The sequence below is a fragment of the Coloeus monedula genome (assembly GCF_965178545.1).
Source record: "Coloeus monedula genome assembly, chromosome: 6".
NCBI classification, from domain to species: domain Eukaryota; kingdom Metazoa; phylum Chordata; class Aves; order Passeriformes; family Corvidae; genus Coloeus; species Coloeus monedula.
This window is the reverse complement of record NC_138786.1, coordinates 28043472-28064393: the sequence shown is the minus strand read 5'-3', so window position 1 is coordinate 28064393 and position 20922 is coordinate 28043472. Positions and strand designations below refer to the sequence as shown.

Genomic DNA, 20922 nt, shown 5'->3' with positions numbered 1-20922 from the left:
TCAGAAACAGGCATCACTCATCAATTCCTCATTTTTGCTATATTTCTCTATTTTAACCATGTGACAAAAAAGAGGCTCCCCTGCTAGTGCAGTAAAACAAACTGTCTTTGAAGAGAAGGTGCATTTGATAAAGTGGGAATGAACAACAGCCAAGTGGAACAATGCTGTATGAATTCTGAGGACACTCATGGGTGCCTCAATCCTAAACCATTTCTAGAATAAGCAAGTATCTCAAACTCCTCGTGTGATGCCTTGCACAGCTCAGACTTAAAAAAAGCTCAGCAACAACAACCAAGCAAACACCCCCAACATTATTAGAAAAGGGAAGTACTTAAAAAACCAGCTACTTCTGAGGTTTGTTTAATCTAAGAACCAGGTGACTTGTGTAAGACAGCTCCTGGTGGTTAGTAACCATAATGTTACTTTTTTACCCCTCTGTCATGCCTTTTATTTTTCAAAAGGTGACATTAAACAAAGGATGATACAGACAAAAGTCTTAATCAAAATAAATGTTTGGTTTTTTAAGAGAATAAAGAAAAGAGAAGAAATTTATTAGCCAACAGCAACAGAGTTAACTGAGACTGGTAATTAGTGTTTAATGCCACCTATAGCAAAATGTTTCCCACTGGGAAAAAACATGGGAGGCAAGTCCACTTTGCTCCTTCAAAGTCACAGGCCGGAGCAGAACATACAATAGCACCCAACAACACAGTCACTTTACATATATTCAAGTTTTTACACATCTGCAAAGCAGAAGTAGTAGCAGCCATTTGGATGTTCTTTCTTAATGCTTCTCAGGGGGGGCCTAGGAAACTCGGAAGGACCTGGTTCTTGTGACATGGAGCTGGAGCTGCAGCTGCTGCTTCTGCTGCTGCTTCCAGCCACCTGTGCTCTACCTCTGTCCTTAGCAGGGGAGAGCTGGGGGGATCCTGGGCTCAGGTACCCAGCTGTGGTCTGAGTAGATGCAGTGGCATGTGTGGTTGGGCCAGTGTTGTTTTTCACATAGACGTTTTTGATAGCAACAAGTGTATGTGCCATGATGCTGATGCTGTTACTCAGATCTTGCATGCCTTGCTGCAGCAGTCGAAGATTGTGGTTGACACTGTCAAAGCCAGACTGGATCACCTGTATTTGGGTCTGCTGAATCTGCAGTAGGTCCTCTTCAGTCATTTTGTTTTGGTCTGCCTGGGGCCTGCCTTTTGTTTTGGCTTTTACTTTCCCTGAGGAACCACCGCCTGATGTCCCCAGAAAAGGCAGTTGTTCTTGACTAGGTGGAACCACTACCATGTCCTCAGAGCTTTCTTCTGGCTCTACCACCTTCACTACTATTTCTTCTTTGAGGTTCATCTGCTCAAGACTGGATTGATGAGATGGGCCAGGATTGCCATTAAACCCTAGAAGAGGGGGGGGGGGGGTGGAAGAAAAGCAAAGTAAAGCCTGTGAGAAACTTCATAACCTCAGCAGTCAGTGACACATTTTCTCATTCACTAAGCACTAAGATTAGCCCTTGAAACAAGAGTCTCAAATTCACACTATGTTATCTTTGACGGTTTTATAATACAAATTACCTCAATAGGTGGTAAGAAAACCATAAATATGCATTCACCAGTCAACCATGTATCTGCATACTACAGCTCCCTTATCACCACAAAAGCCAAACTTTAGGATCCCAGAGACAAAGTTCACTGCAAGCTCATTTCATGCTCTATCACGCATGCAGTAACCAGGAAGAGCATTGCTGAAGCACTGTGATTGCGAGAATCCCTTGGTATTGAAGGTGATCATTTCAATGCGCTAGGACAGTATCTCCAGCACAAACGAAGTTAGGTACTCGCAGCACTTTGTACTGGCTGGACCTGTGTGCTGCCATGGCTGTTTGCATTTGCAAGAATAGCTATTGTAATAGTGAAGATCGGTGACCGGGTCTAACGCCTCGTAGCTGGGCAGCATCTGCTACGAGACAGGGTTTTTACTCTTGGGTGCTGTTCTCAGGCACTTTTATGACCTACAGCACGAAGCCTCACAGTTCTGCGTGCGTGCACATAGTTCTGCATTTCCAAGGATCCGAACCAGACCTTTCCTGCGGGGCCGGTCCCCGCGGCCCCTGCGCGCACGCAGCGGGCGGGCAGCGCCGATTCCCCGCAGACCGGGGCTCCCGCGGCTGCGGCGGGGGACGCCGGGCGGAGGGTCCGGGGCGGCACCGCGGGGGTCGCTCCCGCACTCACCCATGTCCCCCACGACGGCGCCGGGCAGCTCCAGCGTGTCGATGCCGCCCACGATGGGCACGGCCTCGGCGGGCAGCAGGGAGCCGTACGCGCGGCGCTGGCGGCGGGCGGGCGGCGCGGCGGTGGGCGGCAGCTCCTCGGGGGCCAGGAGGAGGCCGAGGGCGGGGGGCGCCGGCGGCCCGCAGCCCTGAGAGAGGCGGCACAGCTTGCTGCGGTCGCGGCGCTTCAGGTCCCGCCAGCGCTTCTTCAGGTCCTCCACGTCGCGGGGGCAGGCGGCCACCGGGTTCACCTTGTGCCGGATCAGCTCCCACACCTTCCGCTTCTGGCCCGCGGAGGCGCGGCCGGGTCCCGCTGCGAACAGCAGCTGCTCGTGCTTCAGCACCTGCTCGATCAGCACCTCCGTCTCCGCCTCGTTGAAATTCGCCTTGCGCCGTTTGGGCGAGTCCTCGGCCATCCTCCGCCGCGGGTGTCGGCGGGCGGGGGGGCAAGAAGCCGCGGGGAGGGGGGGCACGCCGCTGCCCTTCCTTGCACCCCGGCTCGCGGGTGCCGCCGCCGCTAGGCCGGGCCCCGAGCCCTGCTGGGGAAGGAAATACCGCGCATGAGAGGAAAAGACGCGCACGGACCGGCGCAGGCGCCCCGTGCCCCGCGTGTTGACATGGGGAGGGGGCGCGGCCCCCGCCCGCCTCCCCGGCGGGAATCCCCGCTCGGCGCCGCCCCCGCGGGAAGGGGGGACACGCCGGGCCCGCCCCCGGCGCGGGTTGTGCGCGTGCTCGGCGGGAGCGGCGCCGGGAATGGCGGCGGTTTTGGAGCTGCTGCTGCAGGAGGAGGTGCCGGTCAGCGCCGTGGTGCGGTGGCTCCGGCACGGCCCCGGCCACCGCCCAGCTGAGGTAACGCGCGCTGGGTTGTCTGCTCGCCCTCCCTCCCTCCCTCCCTCCCTTCCCGCAGCGCCGTGGCTGCGGCGGGGCCGGGCCCGTAGTCGCGCCACTCCCCCAGCGCCCTTCGCTGCCGCGGGCCGGGGCCGTGCGGGAAAGTTTGCCCGCCCCGCGCTGCTGTGAGGGACGAAGCTTGCGTGGGTCAGCCCGGGGCCCCGTCAGGTGCCGTTCTGCGGCCGCGGGCTGAGGCCGAGCTCCCGTCGAACAGCCGGTGGCACCGCCCCCGGCGCGGGCGGGCTCCGGGCTCAGCGGCGGGAAGGCGAGGCCGCCGGTGGGGAGCTGCGCCGGGAGCTGCCCGGCGGGCGTGTGAAACCCGCTAAAATGCTCGGGGCTGAGCCGCTAAAATGCTCGGGGCTGAGCCCGCCGCAGCTCAGCGCCGCCGGCGCCGGGCAGTCTCCGGCGGGCGGTGGCGCCGCGCGGCTCCGGGCGGGAGCGGCGGGGCCCCGCGGCCGCTGGCGCGGAAGCGCCGGGAGCCCGGGCTGCCGTGTGCCAGCGCAGAGCCGAGTGAGGCGAGGGGCGGGCAGTGCAGCGCAGCACAGCGCAGCTGGTGTCCTTGGGGGAACGCGGAGACACGAGGGGGTGACTCTTCCCGCGTCTTTGTCGGGGAAGGTAGCGGTGAGAGAAGGATGAGGCTGTCAGCACCCAGGGCTTGGCGGTGGCTCTGTGCAGGCGCCAGCGCGCCTCCCGGCTGAATGCTCATCCCGCCTGGACCTTGAGGAGGATCTTTGCGGGCTGGGAGAGGGTACTTGCTGGCTGAGTTTTGTCATGAACAATTTGTGTTCCTGTGGAAATAAAAACATTTCTAACTATAAATGGACTAGGAGTGCTTGTATTTCACATAGAGAATAACACAGAGAAACGATTTGTATTTAAAGCATCTTCTGCCTGACCCCCTCGCAGAGTGTTACCTAGTGCTAAAATCAAAACTCACTGGTGTCACCGACATGAGTTAGTCGGGTATTGCCATCATCCTAAACGTATGGGAAGAATGGACCGGGACTTTATGTTGTGTGGTATTTCTTCAGCTGTGACTTGCAGAAGCAGACCTGACAACGTTATGAAGTTTGAGATCCTGGCAGCTCAGCTAGCACTGTGTCGGTGAGGGGTGTGGAGGTCAAAATGTTTGCCTTTGCAAGGGAATTTCTTGCTGCCTCTTGCTGATGGGAGCAGCGCAGTTGCTTCAGCATGAGAAAGCAAGTGGGAAGTTTGCAGCAGGCAGCTGTTGACAGGTTGCTGTTACCCAGCTGTGGAGGAACCAAACCTCGATTCACTTGGACAGAGAAAGATGAGTGAAAACAGATTGTGCCCTGAAAAGCTGGAGAAACTACCCGACCTTATGCATAGCATAGACTGTAATCATCTTTTTGCCCCATTGCTAATCCCAGGGTGGGCGCCCAAGGAAACACTAGGCTACGTCTTGCTCTAGCTCTCATGGCACTTTTGAGCTGGAGATGGTCTTCTGACACCTCATGGGGGTCGTATTCTGACCTGTGCTTTTTCACTGATTGTTGGCTGCTTGGCTTGTTATCCAGGCTGTGTCAGAATCTCACACTTCTTCAAGAAGCTGAATTGGTCTCACGCTTTCAAATATGACCTTAGTATGGGTGTTGAGGATTGTGTGAGTCCAGTCACGGGCATGCTTTTGCTGTCTTCTTTCATGCAGAAAACCTCCTTCAGAAATAGCGTTTGCTTTCTTGACTTTTCATCTAGTAGTGTTGTGAATATAACTTTACAGGAGTATATATGCAATGCTTTTTAATATTAGTAAGGAAAAAGTTGCTGCCGTGGAGAACTTCTTCTGTCGTTGCAAATGTTGCTGAATCCTAATGAGAGGAAACAGAAACCTGGTGCAGTGTTAGGAACAAAAGAATTTTTACCCAGGGTACAAAACTCTAAACTGCACACGTAACATGAAGTCGGTTTTGTCTAGGTTTACCCTTGTAAGATCACCACCTGTTTAGATTTCAAATGTGTTGAGTCAGTGGTGGGTTTTTTGTTTAGGTTTCTCAAGCACAAAATTCACATACCTTAAAGTTGCACAGTCTCTGTTTAGACCTCTGTGAGGTCTCAAGGGAGCAAAATTATTTAATTGAAATGGAAAAGCAGCTTTGTATTTGGCATTGCAGAACGCCAAGTGCTTTAGCGGTTGTTGTTACAGCACCCCACTGTGGGAGCAGGTGGCATTCACAGAGAACTAGGGCACAGAGACATGGCAAATTTTAGATTTTTCTGTTAGAATTAGATGCTTTCAGTATTGATGTTTTTGAAATGTTGAACTTAGGGGTGCCAGTTGCTCCAAGTCCTCCCTGGCTGTAGCCAGTATTACTGATGTTTCCATGGAACAGTTCCACTGTTTTCCAGTCAGAGACCAAAGCGAATGACTCCATCTGAAAACTTGTGCCCAAATGGCTTGTGTGTAGGCTTATTTTCAGGTCTGTGGCCAGCACTATGGTTGCTTGAATTTCAGTGACCTACTTTGGCATGTTGGTTTTTACTGTGTTTTGAAATCCCATAGTTACTACTTGAATGTGTCTGGGTGTATGGACAGAAAGAATCACGTAGCATCTTTGTATTAATTCTTTGTCCACTTCCCTTGTAGGAGAACCACATCCATGACAAGCTGGTATCTCTTAGCTTGCTTCAGAAAGATTTTGTGCCTTTTCTGCTGAATTTTTTAAGGGAGCAGACCAGCCAGATCCTGACTAATGGACCCCCTACTCCTGCTAAGACTCCTAATTCCAAGGCCCATGGGAGCCACAGGACAGGATCAGAAAGGAGGGCAGGCCATGCAACCAGCAGCCGAGTGCAGCTCTTTTCGCAAAGGACTTCAGTGACCATCTGCACCACAGATACCAGCTTTTCTCCTGCTGCAGCTTCCAGCGGTTCCTCCTCCTTTTCCGGGTCAAACCTGTCTAGCCCTTGTGGTGATTTTCCCAGCGTGGTCTCCAGCAGCAGCCCGAGCTTTGGGCACAGCCCTGTGCTCCACCACGGTGAGAAGCGGTCATCTCAGAAGGCCAGCTTGGGGAACTTCCTCACGGCCACGCCTGAAGCGCTGCCTGTGAGACGAGGCCGGAGGAAAGGCAGCAGCTCGGTCGGTGCCTCTGGCCGGCAGGTAGCTCGGGATCTGGGGCGTTCCCTTGCTGAAGAGGAGGATGGAAAGAGTGACAGTGGATCCTGGAGTGGAGGGAGAAGGAAGCGAAGTGAAGCGCCTCTTGTTTCTGCCAGATCCCCGCCCAGCCAGCTAAACCTTAACAACTTGGAGGAGTTTCCGCCCATGGGTGCTGCCTCTGGCTGGACAAAGTAAGAGCGAGTCTGCCTCGCTGTCTCATTGGGATTGTGCTGCAGGTTGCTGCTCCTTGACCAGCTGTTGTGCATGTCCAGATGCAGAAGAGGCTGTAATACAGAATACCTGGCTTCTGGGAAACGTGATCAGAACTGCTTTGTTCTGGTCACTGTGTAGGGAAGGGAATATTGCCTTGACAGGGAGTCAGGTTTCCACTCTGTGGACTCACCCAAGACACCTCTTTAGCCTCTTGCTTGTGCTGCTGCCTGCAGCTTGCTAGTGCACAGTCCAGCTGATAGAAAGCTGAGCACATCTTTGTCCTTGCATGTTCTAACAAGTCAGCGCTGTATTGGCTCTGCACGTTTCTCATTTAACAGAATAGCAGTTGGTAAGGAAGAGCAGTCCTGGAAGGCTCTTCAGCATTACTGATGCTAGCAAAAAAGCTTTTGGATTGACCTTCTGTGACTTCTGGTAGCAGATGTTAGTGTGCAGCTTTGTTTGTGCTGTGTGATTGTGGACAAAATAGCTGTATCTGTATTCTCCTTGGTCTGCAGTAAGCCCTGGTCTCCTTGGTGACTTTGGCTGAGTTTCTGGGCGGCTGTTTGTGTTGTGGTTGCCTCAGTCCTTTTATCTTTCTCTTTTACTCTTTAAAATCCTCATTACCAAATACAAAGCCTTTGTGTCAGCCTGTTTGCTCTGTTTGTCAGTCACTGGTCTCTGAAAGTGGGACTTTCTAGTTGGACATGCAAAATTCCAGCTGAAAATTATTACATGTGTGAGTCTATATGGCAAATCCAATGCTGGATCTGGTTGATGCTCTAGATGATGCTTTGGCCAAGGGAGATAAGGTGTGTTTCCAGCACAGACAGCAAGTCTCTCTTCCTCAATTGCATTAATGCTCCACTAGGAAAAAAAAGGAGGAAGGAGGCCATGAGTCTTTGGAAGTCAGTGTTACAGGTGATTTTGAGAACACAGTAGCAGTTAATATGTAGCAACCAGCATTTCCTCGATGCTTTGTGTTACTGTATCCATTTCCAGTTTTTTAGTGGTTTTTGCTACTTTACCAAGCCTCTTCCTGAAGGACAAATGCAAGTATTTTATGCGGGAAGGATGGGTTTCCCTGGACTTAAAGGGTCTAATGTAACTTGGGAGCCTGGACTCTTAGTGATAGATGATGGCAACTTGATTGATTTTGGTTTTGGTATTTTTTTTTCTCCTGGTCGTGTCAGAAACTAATTCACTGGCAGTTTCTTACTAAAATGGGGCATATCCTGTCCTTTCAAATTAGAAACATTTGGAAGGGTTGATATTTGATAATTAATTTTGCTGCAGGGTCAGCAGGCTGTTTTTAGCTGTCTATAGCTCCATGACTTTCTTTTCAGTGACAGAATAAATTGATAACTATAGGTACAGTTTAGAAATTCAGTGTCCCAACTTGATACCCATTTTGTTTTAGCATTAGGTTCCTCTGGAAGAGTTGCATGCATACCTGTCTTGAGACCTAATTTTTTTGTTGTTGTTTAGCTTGGCTTTAGTGGAGTCGCTTCTCTTTTTTTCAGCAAAAGCAAACCATCGAGGCGAATCAACCCAACTCCTGTGAGTGCTGAGCGGCCCCTCTCAAAGCCAAAGACTTGCTTCACTTCTACACCCGTCAGCCAGTCTCCAGCTGCTCGACTGTCAGCTGGGTCAAGCCTAGAGGCCTTCACTGCTGTCCAGGAAGGAAACCTCTCATCTGTGATAAGCAACAGCCTTCAAGAGGAGAGGGAGATGCTGAAGAAAGAACGGTAGGGTCTGAGAAGGAGGGTGATTCTTAATTCCCTTGTGTCCTGGTTCCGGGCCAGAACAGGGTTAATTCTTGCAATAGCCAGGAGGGGGCATGGCCAGGACTCAGAGGTTATTCTACACCACCTCACCTCATTTTTTAGGGATGTGGGAGGGCTCTTTCAGGTTGCCTGAGAGTGGCAGAGGGAGTGGTCAGGTATTCTCTGTTTTCAAGGGTTTCCTGTGAATCGTTTGCCTCTTTCTTGTACTCTCTGATTTGTATTGTTGCTGTTACTGCTCCCTTTCTTATCTCATTGCTGTTTCCAATAAGTAGTTCTTATCTCAACCTGTGATCTTTACCTTTTGCACCTCCAATTCTCCTCTCCAGCTTGCCCCGAAGCAGGGAGAGAGAGAAGAGATGGAGTAGTTTGGAGGGTTTCAGTGGGAGCACTAAACTGGGGAGTACATTCCTAAACCACGACACCTTCCCTTAAGGTGGTATCGATACCAAAGTGGAAATGACAGAAGAATATCCAAAACAGATATTGGTGACCTTAAACTATAATTTACCTAAAGCCAAGTGTGTCTGTGGTATCAGACTAGGATATTAGTGCATCTAGCTCATGTTTGTCATTTTAGAGGTGTGCTGACTCTGGAACAATGACTCTCACTTCAAAAGCGTAATCAGTCCTCACTGCTTTTATGAGATTTCCTCTTCATGGGCTTGTTTGTGTGGTTATCTCCTGTGCATTTCTCCTTAGATTGCACAGGTGAAGCAATTGGGTGTAGACTGTGTTTGAAGATTGCAGCAAGACACACTGGTTTGGAGAAAATGAGTTAGTGATGCAAATGTGTGGAAAGTGTTAATGGTTTTGCAAGGTAGGTAGAGTAGCAGAAGCTTGCAGTCAGAGAAAACAGGACATGGGCACTTGAGATTCTGTTTTAAAGGTTACTACTGCAGTTGTCTGTTGAAAATTGCTGTCAGTTGAGGTGAATTCTAGCCTCTAATTTCGTCTCTGCTGTTCAGTTAGTGAACATGGAACACACACACAGTTGGTGTGACTTTCATTGTTTGTAAAATGGTGTCACTGTGAAGATTGATACTAGAAATAAACCAAAGCCCAGTAGTAGAGAAACCATTGTTTCTAATTGCTGACAGAACTGTTGTTGCTCTTTTGTAAGTTTTGTTCTTGGGGAAACTCCTTAGGACACATGGGTGTAATTCTTTTCCTGCTAAGCTTTGCAGCTCACTTCAGTGGGACCAGAACTAGCTGAAACACATCCGGTAGTCTAATGAATTAATGTTTTTACTGAACCTGCAGCACAACTGCTCAGGATTCAAACCTGCCACTCTGCACTTAAGTCTAGCACCTATTCCAGTCTAAACTCTACCTGAAATGTCCCAATAATCTGTATCAACTGAAGTCAGTGAAATAGCAGTATGTGGTGGGCTGGATCTTGTACATGAAGTGATATTCTCATCTGACCCATCCTGCTTGAAAGCTGGGAGAAGCTGTTGTGTCCTCAGTAGCGGTGGTGAAGTGAGATACAGAAGTAACACAGCCTTCAGCTGGCTGGGTCCCTTTGACCAGGGGCAAAAGGTGAGTTTCATCCTGAGGTAGATGACAGCACTGAGGCAGAAGTGAAGCGGATTCTAACTGCATTATTGGAACCTTACCTTGGTGGGCTCACAAAGTACTTAATGAATAATTTTCTTCAGTTCTATCAGTTGGTCGATTATGTTCATTGCAAGGAAGCTGTTGACAATCTGTTTCCATTTTGGGACCAATTGTTCATCATCACAGCAGTTCCACTAGAAACAGGCCAATAGGAAAAGTTCTTTCCTGCAGGTAAAAATGTTTCTGACTTCCCCAGAGCCCTTAAAGTGACTTAAAGATTTTACTTTTGAGACAGTGTGGTAAGATGTAGTGTGATGTTCCAAGTGTAAATGTTCCATTGGAATCTTTGACAATCATTTGATATTGCTGTCACTGGCTTGTGTCCTGTATCTCACGTGTCTTACGTATGCCGCTCTGGTATTGCATTTTGGATGACCGCTCTAGGTATAGTTTTGTACGATGTCTGGGTGTCTGTGTATTTAATTGAGCGATCATTGTTGATTTAGAATCCAGCAATCAAAGTAGTTTGTTCCTTCTGTTGTTTAACTTGCCAGTATAGGATTTCATCAGCTGTTGTGCATCAGCTTTCCACTTAGTGATGTTGGGTCTTCTCAGAGTGTTGTTAGCCTACATCTGTATCCAAAGGTATGGATGTGAACTTTATTTTCATGTATTTTTTTAAATGTCTAGCTGTCAGAAATTGTACATGCAAAAAAAATTTTTTAGGACCTGGTCTCTAACAGATTCCCTGTCCTTAACAAGTACAAGTTCAGATGAGAAGCAGTAACATAGGTTAGTTGGTTACTTTGGTCACAGTGCTACACTATTTTAACAGGTTGGAATTTGAATGGGATTCTTTAGAGTCTTTTGGTTGCTAACCTGAAGATCTATTTTCACTAAGAGAAAGATGACTCAAATGACTATCATACTTAAAGCTGCTTTAGACAGTGTAAATGACATGGTGTAGTTATGGCAGGATTTCCTTCATGCTACACTGGAAGAGAAAGACCTCTTCTGGCTGCATGGCTGCTGTAGCTCATCCTCAGCCACGTATGTTGCTGCTCTCGAATTTCAGATGCAAATTGCTGCACCAGGCGTCTTCTCCTGCAGGGATATCTTTTGATCCTGGTACTCCAACTAAGCCTAGCTACGCTCGCAGTGCTAGCCTTCCTGCTGAAAGCCATCTGGTGACCTGTGCAAATCCTGCTAAGGTTTCCTGCAAGAAACAGTTGGAGTGTCTGGCACAGCTCTATTCATCGTGCATAGCAGGTGAGGACACAGAAGATGTGAGACTGACCTTGCTTTGAGCTTTGAACTTGCATATGTGTTGTGAGAAGGAGAGGGATGGGAAGTGGAAGTTGTGGGATAGTTATAGTGTACAAACAAATGACATCTGTAAAAATAAACTAAGCCAACACAGTTAAAATAAATAAATACATGGTAAAAGTTTAGGGAAGGAGGTGAGCCTGATGCAGTACTCTGAGCTGCAGTAGACTGAAGTTGTATGTCCCGTCAGAAATCAGGCTATTCCCCAACACCTTTCTCATGCTGATCTACACTGTGATTGTGTTGTGGGGAGGGAGTTCTTTGCTGACTACCACAGGACAGGAATCTGTCTTTTTACCTTTGTGTATTAAAGTATGACAGTATTGAACAATCCACCTTTGACATCTCGTTTGCTCTCTTCCAGAAAACCTGGTACCAAATATTTTTCTGGAACTGTTTTTTGTTCTGCAACTGTTGACATCTAAAGGCACTTCTACTGCAGAAGATGGGAATAGTGACCCTGAAATCAGTGAAAAAAATAGAGGTAAGCAGTAGTAATGAAGAGAAAGAATGTTGCTTCCATAGAATGAGAAGGTGTTGTAGAGTAGCTTGAACAGTTATTCTTAAATTACATAAAAACACCTTATTAACACTGTGGGACTCATGTGAGGTGCTGACAAAAGTCCTGCATGTATGGGAAGTGCTTCCACAGTATGATAGAGCGGGGTTGTTAGATACTGTTTAGATAGTTTTCTGCTACTGTGTGAGATTTGCTGTAGTTACTTCTTAACACTGACTTTTAGAGAGAAGGACAGTTGTGCTTGAGTTGCTTCTCCATTGATCCTGCAATTCAAATGTGCTGTGCAACACACAGTTGACCTACTGTGTGTTTCTTAAGCTTCGGGTTGGGATCTGAGTGCACAGGATCCAGCCATATTGTTGCATTTGGCTTTTGGCAAATTCAGCCTTAAGCCTGATGCAATTACTACTTTGCTATGGATATTACAACCAAAAGGGTGGTTTTAGGATGAGACCCACCCCACCCTCCCCCACCCCACATGCCTCAATTTAATTGACCTTTGTTTTGCTGCTCATTGATTCTTAGGGCTGAGATTAGGAACATGAAATCTTCAGCTATGGGAACACCATTTTATGATTGTTTGTAGTTGGTCTACTTTTTTTGTTCTGCTTACTGTTGTTCAGAACATTGAGAAAGAATCTTTTCTTTCCCATACAGCATTCAACAATTCAATTGCCTTTAGTATAGGAAGGACAGGGAATGGGAACTTCTGAAAATTGGAGTCTGGAAGTTTTTTTTTTTATATGTCAGTTCCTACTTTCCTTAAAAGCGAATTGTTGGTTCTTTAGTTTATAAATGGTGATAGGTACTGTTGTCTCATGTTTCTTTTTTCCCCTTAGATGTGTCAGGGAGACAGCATTTCGAAAGTGTGCACAACTGTGTTTATTTTGCTGTTCGAGTCTTGGATTATCAATATGAGTGAGTTGAATTCTTTTTTCATCTACTTGTGTCTGCAGTTGTTTGTGAGGTTAAGCAAGTATGCTTGGATTTTAGAACTTTACCAGTTACAGGCACAGAGTTGTTAATTTTCCTTCAAAACATACAACTTAACCAGGATTTGGATGTCTGTGGTTTTCCTTGCACTGATCTGTCCATTGAACTTTGTTGTAGTTGTGCAACATTAGGAAAATCATGAGATGAGAATGATAACAAATACAGATACCAGTAGGATTTCATGCTGGGTACATGTGGTTTAGAACTCTTTACTTGGCAGCCTCATAAAATGTAAGCATAAGCATTTCTTTAGATCTGATCATGTGTTGTTTGTGTCTGTCTGTCTGTCTGAGTTGTATCCCTGTTATCTTGGCAGAATTATTTCCCATTTAGAAAAGGGGATGCTGAAGCTTTTGGCCGAAAATGAACGGATTGCATCTTTTTCTCCCACCTTGCACAAGAGGCTCAGGCAGGCTTACGAAAGCAGCACAGCCAAGGTAAAAATTAGCAGGTGAAATTGCTTCAAGCCTTTGTGTTGTTGTTCTTTTATTTGCAATGGCTTTGATGTTAAATCTCATTCCTCCTACTTCACCTTGTTGTGTTGTTTCTAGAAACTGTCTAAAATCTACTTTTTTTCCTTGTCAGTGGGTGAGTGAGTTGCTGGGTCCAGTGATTGTTAGCTGTGAATCACTGCTGGCTAGCCTTGCGTTGTGCTCCAGGCAGTGACCTCAGCCAGAGACTTTGATAGTGTCAAGTTTTGCTTTTAAAATTCTCATCTAATAAATATGGATCCCAGGAGAATGGTAGACTAGGTGCAGTATCAGAAGGTACTTTCAAAGATGTGGGTTAGGGTTCAGAAAACCACAAAGCCCAGAGCTCCAGGGACGCTGACCATGCCAAAGGCATGCCAAGGGGAGTGCGGTACTGCCCCAACCTTGCTCCCTCCTCTAGTTTCCACTTGGAACTCGCCTCAGACTAAATGCCTGATTTCTGGCTGCACCTAGGGTTAGGGTTATGCCTAGGGTTAGGGTTCAGAAAACCACAAAGGCCAGAGCTCCTGGGACACTGACCATGGAAAAGGGGTGCCAAGGGGAGCCTGGCACTGCCTCAACCTTGCTCCCTACTCTTCTCTTTATTTTGGCCCTTGCCTTAGCCCAGTGACCGATTTCAGGCTCTTCCTAGGGTTAGGGATAGGGTTATGGCTAGATTTCGGGTTCAGAAAACCGCAAAGCCCAGAGCTCCCAGGACACTGACAATGTGAAAGGCATGCCAAGGGGAGCACGACACTGCCCCAACCTTGCCACCTCAATGTCTTCCTCATTGGAACCCAACTCAGCCCAATGCTTTTTCTTAGGCTGCGCCTAGGGCTTGGGTTAGGGTTACGTCTAGGGTTAGGGTTCAGAAAACCACAAAGCCCAGAGCTCCAGAGACACTGACCATGCCAAATGGCTGCCAAGGGGAGCGTGGCACTTCCCCAGCCTTGCTCTCTCCTCCAGTTTCCACTTGGAACTTGCCTCAGCGTAATGCCTGATTTTTGGCTCCACCTGGGATTTCTTTCATAGATATGCACTTCTTTTAGACTAATGACATTTCAGTGGAGACAGTCCAGGTTAGGAAATATGGTTCCCTTGAGTTATCCAACTGGTTTAGGGAACTAAAGCTGAATGGTAGGGATGTATCTCATTTCATCCATCTTTTAAAAATGGAAATTAGTCTTGGCAATGAAAGGACAGTGTAGTGGGACTGGGACATGTCAGTAGCGGAGCTTTAAAGTTGTTAAAGTTGTAAAGAAAGGCCTTGCTACTTGAAGCACTGGCTTTTCAGTTGGAGAAAGAGTAAGGTAATAGAAATTGCCTGCCAGGGTCCTGAATTTTCTCAAGCCCTATATTGAAGGTACACTTTGACTATTTGTGAGTCTTTCCACACTGTTTCAATACTGGTTGCAAGCTGTTCAGCAGAGATTTAAGGAGACCAGATACTTTCTCTCCTAATGTTGAGTGATGCTGCCTATGTAGCCTAGTGCAGATTGTAAAGCTGTTGGTGCTTGCTAGTAGTTAGCAGTTAGGAAGTAGAGTGTCTGAACAACTTGGCTAGTGATACTTTGTTTCCTTATCATGCCTTTTCCCTGCTTTTTTCTGTGTTTCAGACTGTTTAGAGACTTACATTAGTTTAATGGCTACCTTTATATTTTTAACAGGTGTCTCTCCTGCTGCCATGCTCTGTACAGTCTGTTTCTTTTCAGCCAGAAACTGATAATCGCTCTAACTTTCCCAGTGACAGAGCATTTCACATGTTTAAGAAACAAAGGTAAGCTTCTTCTACTGTTCCTGGATGCTCACAGGGTATAACCTTTGCATGATTATGAACAAAGGATATTAAGAATGTGTCATGTATGCTACATACTGTAGAAAAAAATCCTGAAATTTTTACTCTAATTAAATGAAAAAAGGTCTTTGTCCATATTGACTGCAGGAGCTAAATGGTTAATGTCTTTAGAGAAGAACAGCCTAATTCTTCAGGAGTTATTGAGACTTCTGATAATGCCAGTACAGAGTGTCACCCTACTGGATTGCTTCTGCATATAAATCTGGTATGCTTCTATTCTTCGTGCCACCTCCCTCCATGCTTGCAGCAACAGGGTGAGGGCAGAATGATGAATTGTCTTGGTCCTTTTCTTTTTCTCATAGGTATTACTTCATGTGGCTTATTCTTTCCTGCCTCTCAGTCTTCACTATGTCTGTCTGGCAATGGCTGTTTTGGTCATTCCATCATAGATTGGGCATAACAAGCTTAAGCACTTGCTGTCAAAGACATGGAAAATGGAAACTCACTGAAGTACTGCTAACATTTATGAGTTTTTCAAAGGTATCTGAATGCTTAGAGGCTGGAGTTATTTAATCTGAGGTAGATTCTTGCTGGGGAACTTTGAAGCAATTGAATATTCAGTTGTTGCTTCAAATTTTGAAGAGTGGGTATTCATTCCCTTAAATATCTTGATTCACAGGGATATATTTTATGAACTTCTGCGTGAATGGGAGGATAACCATGAGAAAACTGGCTGGGACTTTGAAAGAGTTCTGGGCAACAAGATCAGGTAGGAGTCTTATGCAATTCTGGCTAGCTCTTTAATGTAGCTGAATTGCTGGTGCAGCATACTGCACTTGGCATCCTTAGTTCCATGTTCTGCCTGGTCTTCTGCACTAATCTGTAGGGGGCTGTGTGCTGCTTGGAAGAGACTGCCCGTGTACACTTGCTTCTGAATTTAAAAGTATGAACTGTTATCTTAAAGAAACAAACTGTAAGTGGCAAGGGGCTAATTTGATCAGTCTTGATGTGGCTCTTTCTCAATCACAGAAAGAGCTGCTCTCAAAACCAGTGTGTTGTGGTCTGAACATTGTTATTGCATACACCTGTGTATGCACGTCATGTTTCCCATGTCTGACTCCTCTCAAGTGAGGAGAAGTGTGTTATGTGTTCAGAAGCTGTTAGCTCTTCTAATTATTTCAGGGGGTCTAGTGCATTGGCTCTGAAAAGAAGACAACTGTGTCTCTTTCTGTGGAAAGCAGACTATTTTATTCACTTACTGCTTTATCAAAATGCAGTATATATAAAGAAACTATTATAGTGTTGAAAGCAGTTGCCTTGTGGGTTTCTGTGTTAGTCTCAACCACCAGCCTAGTCACATTACGTGTATGTAGATGGCTTTTCACCACAAGAGCAAAACAAGGCTGAGGCTTAAACTGAGACATTTTCCTTCTCTTGGGGCATCAGAAGTAGCACTATTGCTGTTTGCTTACTTCCACATGTGTGAACTCTCAACTCACTGTTCTGGGTAGGGAGGAGTGGGAGCTGAATGATTTTATTCTTTTTTCTAAACAGCAGCATTATTGCAGGTAAGGAAGAGATTCTTTTTTTCTCTAGAGCTGTGTTTACTCTGCAGGTGCCCAGGGAGAATTTTTGTTTCCATGTCAGCAGCAGGTGGGGCTCAATGCTTGGGAAACTGGGTTATAAAGATACTGCTTTTTTTCAATGGCCTTCGGAGATTGCTTTCTTAAAAGTAGATATTTTATGCTTTTGGTATAGTTTGAGGTTAGAACACCGCTTTTTGTACCACAAAGTTCCACTCAGAATTTTGTAATGTTTTCCTTCACAGGGCCATGATGGCTCACCTATCTGCAACCTGCAACCACAGCCGTTTTGCCAGGCTCTTTCAGAAACAGCTTATCCAGGTAAATGACTTGTGTTGTTTAATGACTGTATACATCAAAGCTGATTTGTTGTATCAAAGCTGATCCTTCCTTGGCCCGAGAAAAGTCTTGTAGGCTTCTTTGAGGTTTTCCTTTTGAAACTTTTTTTGGGAGACACAAGTTTTCAGGATGGGAATTTCTTTCCTTCTTCAGAAATAATCAGTCATAAATGACTGGTGGACTCTGTTTAAATTAGGAATCAGGCACACTGAGGACATCATAAGCTGTAAGCATTCATTCTTCATGGCTATTTACTTTAACCTTCTAATTTTAGTACAGTTATAGTTTCTGGAAATTTTAAGGATGTATTTTGAAATTTGTCAGATGTAGAGGTTCCCAGTTATGTTTGTTAGCAGCATGAGTGCAAAAAATCTCTGGTCCTTCTGTGTAACACTGCAACAAGCTGGTTTTGGTACAGTGTTACTGTTGTAATTTAAAGGGGTTTTTTTAGCCAATTTCAAGCATCATCTGACTTCATTGTAACTAAAGAAATGAAGAAGGAGAAGATGCTTCTCAATGAAGTATAGATATTCTCTGTATTCTCTATAGATGCTTGGCTTATTGGTGGGTTCCTTTTGGAGAGCAAAACAGACACAAAACCTCGTCTTGAGTATTAGTTCCCACACATTGCTAGGAAGCTGCAAGCTGTTGGAATGTTGTAAATTCCTCTAGTGTTAAGTCTGGGTTTGCATCAGTGTCCTATCTGAAACTGTGGGGCAGAGGTAAGGTGAACTTCATTACATCAATAGGATTTAATTAGTCCTAGGTGCTGTATTTCTCTTTTATATCTGTGCCTTCTTAATGAAGACTGCAGGATTTCACAAGGGTAGCCAAAGATCTAAACTGATAACTGGGTGTCTTCAATGGATCCAATGTGTCTGACTGGAAGGTGATTTGCAGAATCTTGTGTATATCATGATACTCTTGCAGAAGTGAACTGAGACTGAGGACTTGTGTCAAAGCCTGATGATTTAAAGGTAGAGAAGTCTAACAAGATGTTCCCTTGGGGAGACAAGGATGTTCTGTTTGGAATAAATGGTACTTGCTCACTTGATAGACATTCTTAAATGTTGCTTTTTATTATGATCTCTCTTATTAAAACTGTCATGACTTAGATGTATGCAGTCAACTTTTCCCATTGCTCAGCATTTGCTCGGTTATGTCTGGAGTGCTGTGTCCAGTCTTGGGCTCACCAGTACAAGAAAAGAAAGAGCAAGTCCAGTGCAGGGCCACATAAATGATTAAGGGACCAGAGCATTTTTGTATGAGAAGAAGCTGAGAGCTGGGAGTATTCAGCATGGAGAAGAGAAGGCTCCAGGTTGTCTTAGCACTGTGTTACAAATACCTGCTGGGAGGGAATGAAGAAGAGGGAGCCAGATTTTTCTCAGTAGTGTTCACTGACAGGTCAGGAGGTTGACCCTGGCTGAACAAGAGGGTTGGATTAGATGATCCAAGAGGCCCCTTCTAAACAGTTCTGCAGTTTTGTAATTCTTTGAGTCTTGAGTTGTATCTGTGTTTTGGAGGCAGTGGGGCACTAATTTTTAAATTTTATTTGACTCTCTGGAAGTTCCAGGAAAACCTGCTGTGGAATGTGTAGTGCAGTATCATGGGCCTTGGGGACTGAACTAAAGATGCTACTAAGTGGTTCATGAAAATGATGAGAGTGATAGGTATTCTCTCCACACATCCACATGTAGCCTGCTAGATACGCCCTAATTAGATGTGTAGGCTTGGAATTCTGTCTCACAAGACCTCTAGGCTGTCTATGGCCAAGGTGGGTAGCATGTTGTGGCACGGGGAAGAGTTGTTCTGTATGTGGGCACCAGGAAACATTGTGCTTGGATTACTCCAAAAACAGTCATGTGAGGAAAGGATAATATGCTGGGTGAGAGATGAAGTGAAATGCTGCCTTGTTACAAATATTCCATCTCGGTACTCTTTCTGTCTCCTAAAGATGTGCAAAGGTCCTATCGGTGGTGGTGCAAGCTGGGGAGACACTCCAGACCAGGATGTCCTTAATATGCTGGGTTCTGATAATCTGAGCCGTTTGAAGAGGCTGCAGGAAAGATTTGTTGTTCCTCAGAGCATCAGAGGGCCTTGTCCACCTCCTTCATTCCCAGGGTGCCAACAATTCTTCAGGGACTTCATCCTCAGTGCAGGAAGGTGAGGAGCCTGTGCTTGCTGTTCCCTCTGTGATGTGTGTGGGCAATGGAAGCACGAGCACGTTTCTCTTGCAGCAGGGAGTTATCCAGAAAGATTGGGACTAGACTATATGGTAATGATTTTTCTTCGATAAACCCATCATACTTTCTTGGAGCTGTCAGCATTTCCCAGTGCCAAGGCATGCAGTGCTACCTAGCAAGGACACTGGACTGGACAAATGCTTCTTGTGTGATAGTGCATGAAGCCAAGGTGTACAGGATGAAGCCAGGTTCATGGTTCTGTTTAATGTTTTAGTTTGTCACAATTCACAGCGTGGGGGAATTGTGATCTGTGGTTGATTATAATCTTAAATTCAGTTATTTTATAGATTCCTCCTTTGTCAGATCAATTTTATTATCCTTATGCTGAGACTTGTTACATAGCATCTCTGAAGAAGTACAAAAGAAGCGTGGAAATGAAGGTGCACAGCCAGTCCTAGTCTTCTCTCTTGCTTTCTTGTCTGTCAGTCTGTTACATTGGATGTCTGCTGATGCTTGTTACAACTCACAAGACAAGCTTAAAATTTTGCAGTGTGTTAGTTGAGGTTTTACTGCTGTTTTCAGCCCAGTCTGACTCACCATCATCTTTTGCTGAAGTTACCAGTTCAATCAGCACCTGATGGATAGTCTGTGCCTGAAGATACTTCAACTGAATGGCCTTACTCTGGTGGAGCACGAGCACAGTGATGGGGAAGCAGATATGGATGAACAGGTAGGCTTGCTTTGTGCAAACACATCTGTCAGGAATTCCTCTGAGCTATTCCAGTAGTCATACAATTACTGGCTTGATTGTGAGTTGTTTGGAGCTTTCACCACTGTATTTACAGGACAAGAGCTTCTTCATTTGGTTTTGTCATAACTCTGCAATTTGCTTACTTGTCTGAGCCCCTTGCCGCTTACTTGCATGCTTCGGGTGCTTCATAGAACTATAGAACTGTCGTAAGTGCACAATAGTTGTGAAAGTGAAAGCCTTCTCTTTAGGCTGTTATATCCTGTGTTAGATCAATGAAATAACCAAGTCCAGTTGTTGCACCCTGTTTCAGTAAGTTCCTTGCTACTTTTCCATGTAGAAAGATTTTAGTTACAATGAATTTGTAGTCATCCCTGTTCATAGGTGTTCAGGTGTTTCTTCACTCAGCTATACCTATCAGAGGTGTCACAGCTTATAGACTATTAGCAAAGTAGTAGCCAAAGATTCATGAAAACTTGTAAAGTGGTAGTGCTGTAAAGGAGGCAATGAGATCAGCTCTGCCTCTCATTGACTCCAAAGTTCTTAATATGAAGATGTGACTGAGTAGCTGCTTGTTTTAGAAAGCTCTTGAATAATTCCTTCTTGCAAAGAAGTGAAGGAATGACAACAGGAGCAATTTAAAATGCTTGATAAATATGTATTTTAGAAACCTGGCTCTATTAAAACCGGTGATGAAGCTATGTGGCCCTTTTACATGAAGCGAGTGGAAGTTTAGTGTAGGCATTTGCTTTGCCAGCGTGAGGTAGCATTGCCTCAGCTTGCTTTTCTTCGTTTCAGGATGAAAAGAAACGTTTCACCGTGGCCCTGTTGAGTCTCCGACTCCTCGCCAAGTTCCTGGGGTTTCTTGTTTTCCTGCCCTATCGCACTGCGGAGCAGCCAACCAGAGACTTGCAAGATTCCGCATTAGCGCTAAGAAACCAAGTAAGAAACCGAGCATTGCCTTTTGCTTGACAGGCAGTTTTTCTAGTCCAAGGAGGGTTGTGAGTGGTCATGCACTTTCAAAGTGAGCCAGTGGTTCCTGGGATGATGTTACATGGTTCTGTGTCCCTGCTGCATATTCTGGTGTTGGGAACAAAGAAAAAAGAATTTGTGTAACCTTGAAAAGAGGGAGCAATGCACTGATG

General features: G+C 46.0%; 2 protein-coding genes across 2 annotated transcripts in view; one reads left to right on the top strand and one right to left on the bottom strand.

Annotated features, from left to right (window-relative positions):
- Positions 1-500: 500 nt before the first annotated feature.
- LOC309574727 (uncharacterized protein) lies at positions 501-2789 on the bottom strand. Its single transcript, XM_082284559.1, has 2 exons — positions 2226-2789; positions 501-1394 (listed from the first exon to the last, which is right to left on the bottom strand). The coding sequence occupies exons 1-2, from the start codon at positions 2677-2679 to the stop codon at positions 736-738; spliced, it is 1113 nt and encodes a 370-aa protein (XP_082140685.1). The 5' UTR covers positions 2680-2789; the 3' UTR covers positions 501-735.
- A 200-nt stretch (positions 2790-2989) lies between these two features.
- The window catches only part of CDAN1 (codanin 1), a 32659-nt gene continuing 14726 nt past the window's right edge, over positions 2990-20922 (top strand). The window contains exons 1-13 of the mRNA XM_082284304.1: positions 2990-3112; positions 5757-6457; positions 8000-8224; positions 10896-11089; positions 11511-11630; positions 12506-12584; positions 12976-13096; positions 14797-14906; positions 15604-15693; positions 16753-16828; positions 18801-19009; positions 19645-19759; positions 20576-20719. Of these exons, the coding sequence (XP_082140430.1) occupies positions 3017-3112; positions 5757-6457; positions 8000-8224; positions 10896-11089; positions 11511-11630; positions 12506-12584; positions 12976-13096; positions 14797-14906; positions 15604-15693; positions 16753-16828; positions 18801-19009; positions 19645-19759; positions 20576-20719 (2280 nt within the window). The 5' untranslated portion in view covers positions 2990-3016. The remainder of the gene's footprint in view (positions 3113-5756; positions 6458-7999; positions 8225-10895; positions 11090-11510; positions 11631-12505; positions 12585-12975; positions 13097-14796; positions 14907-15603; positions 15694-16752; positions 16829-18800; positions 19010-19644; positions 19760-20575; positions 20720-20922) is intronic.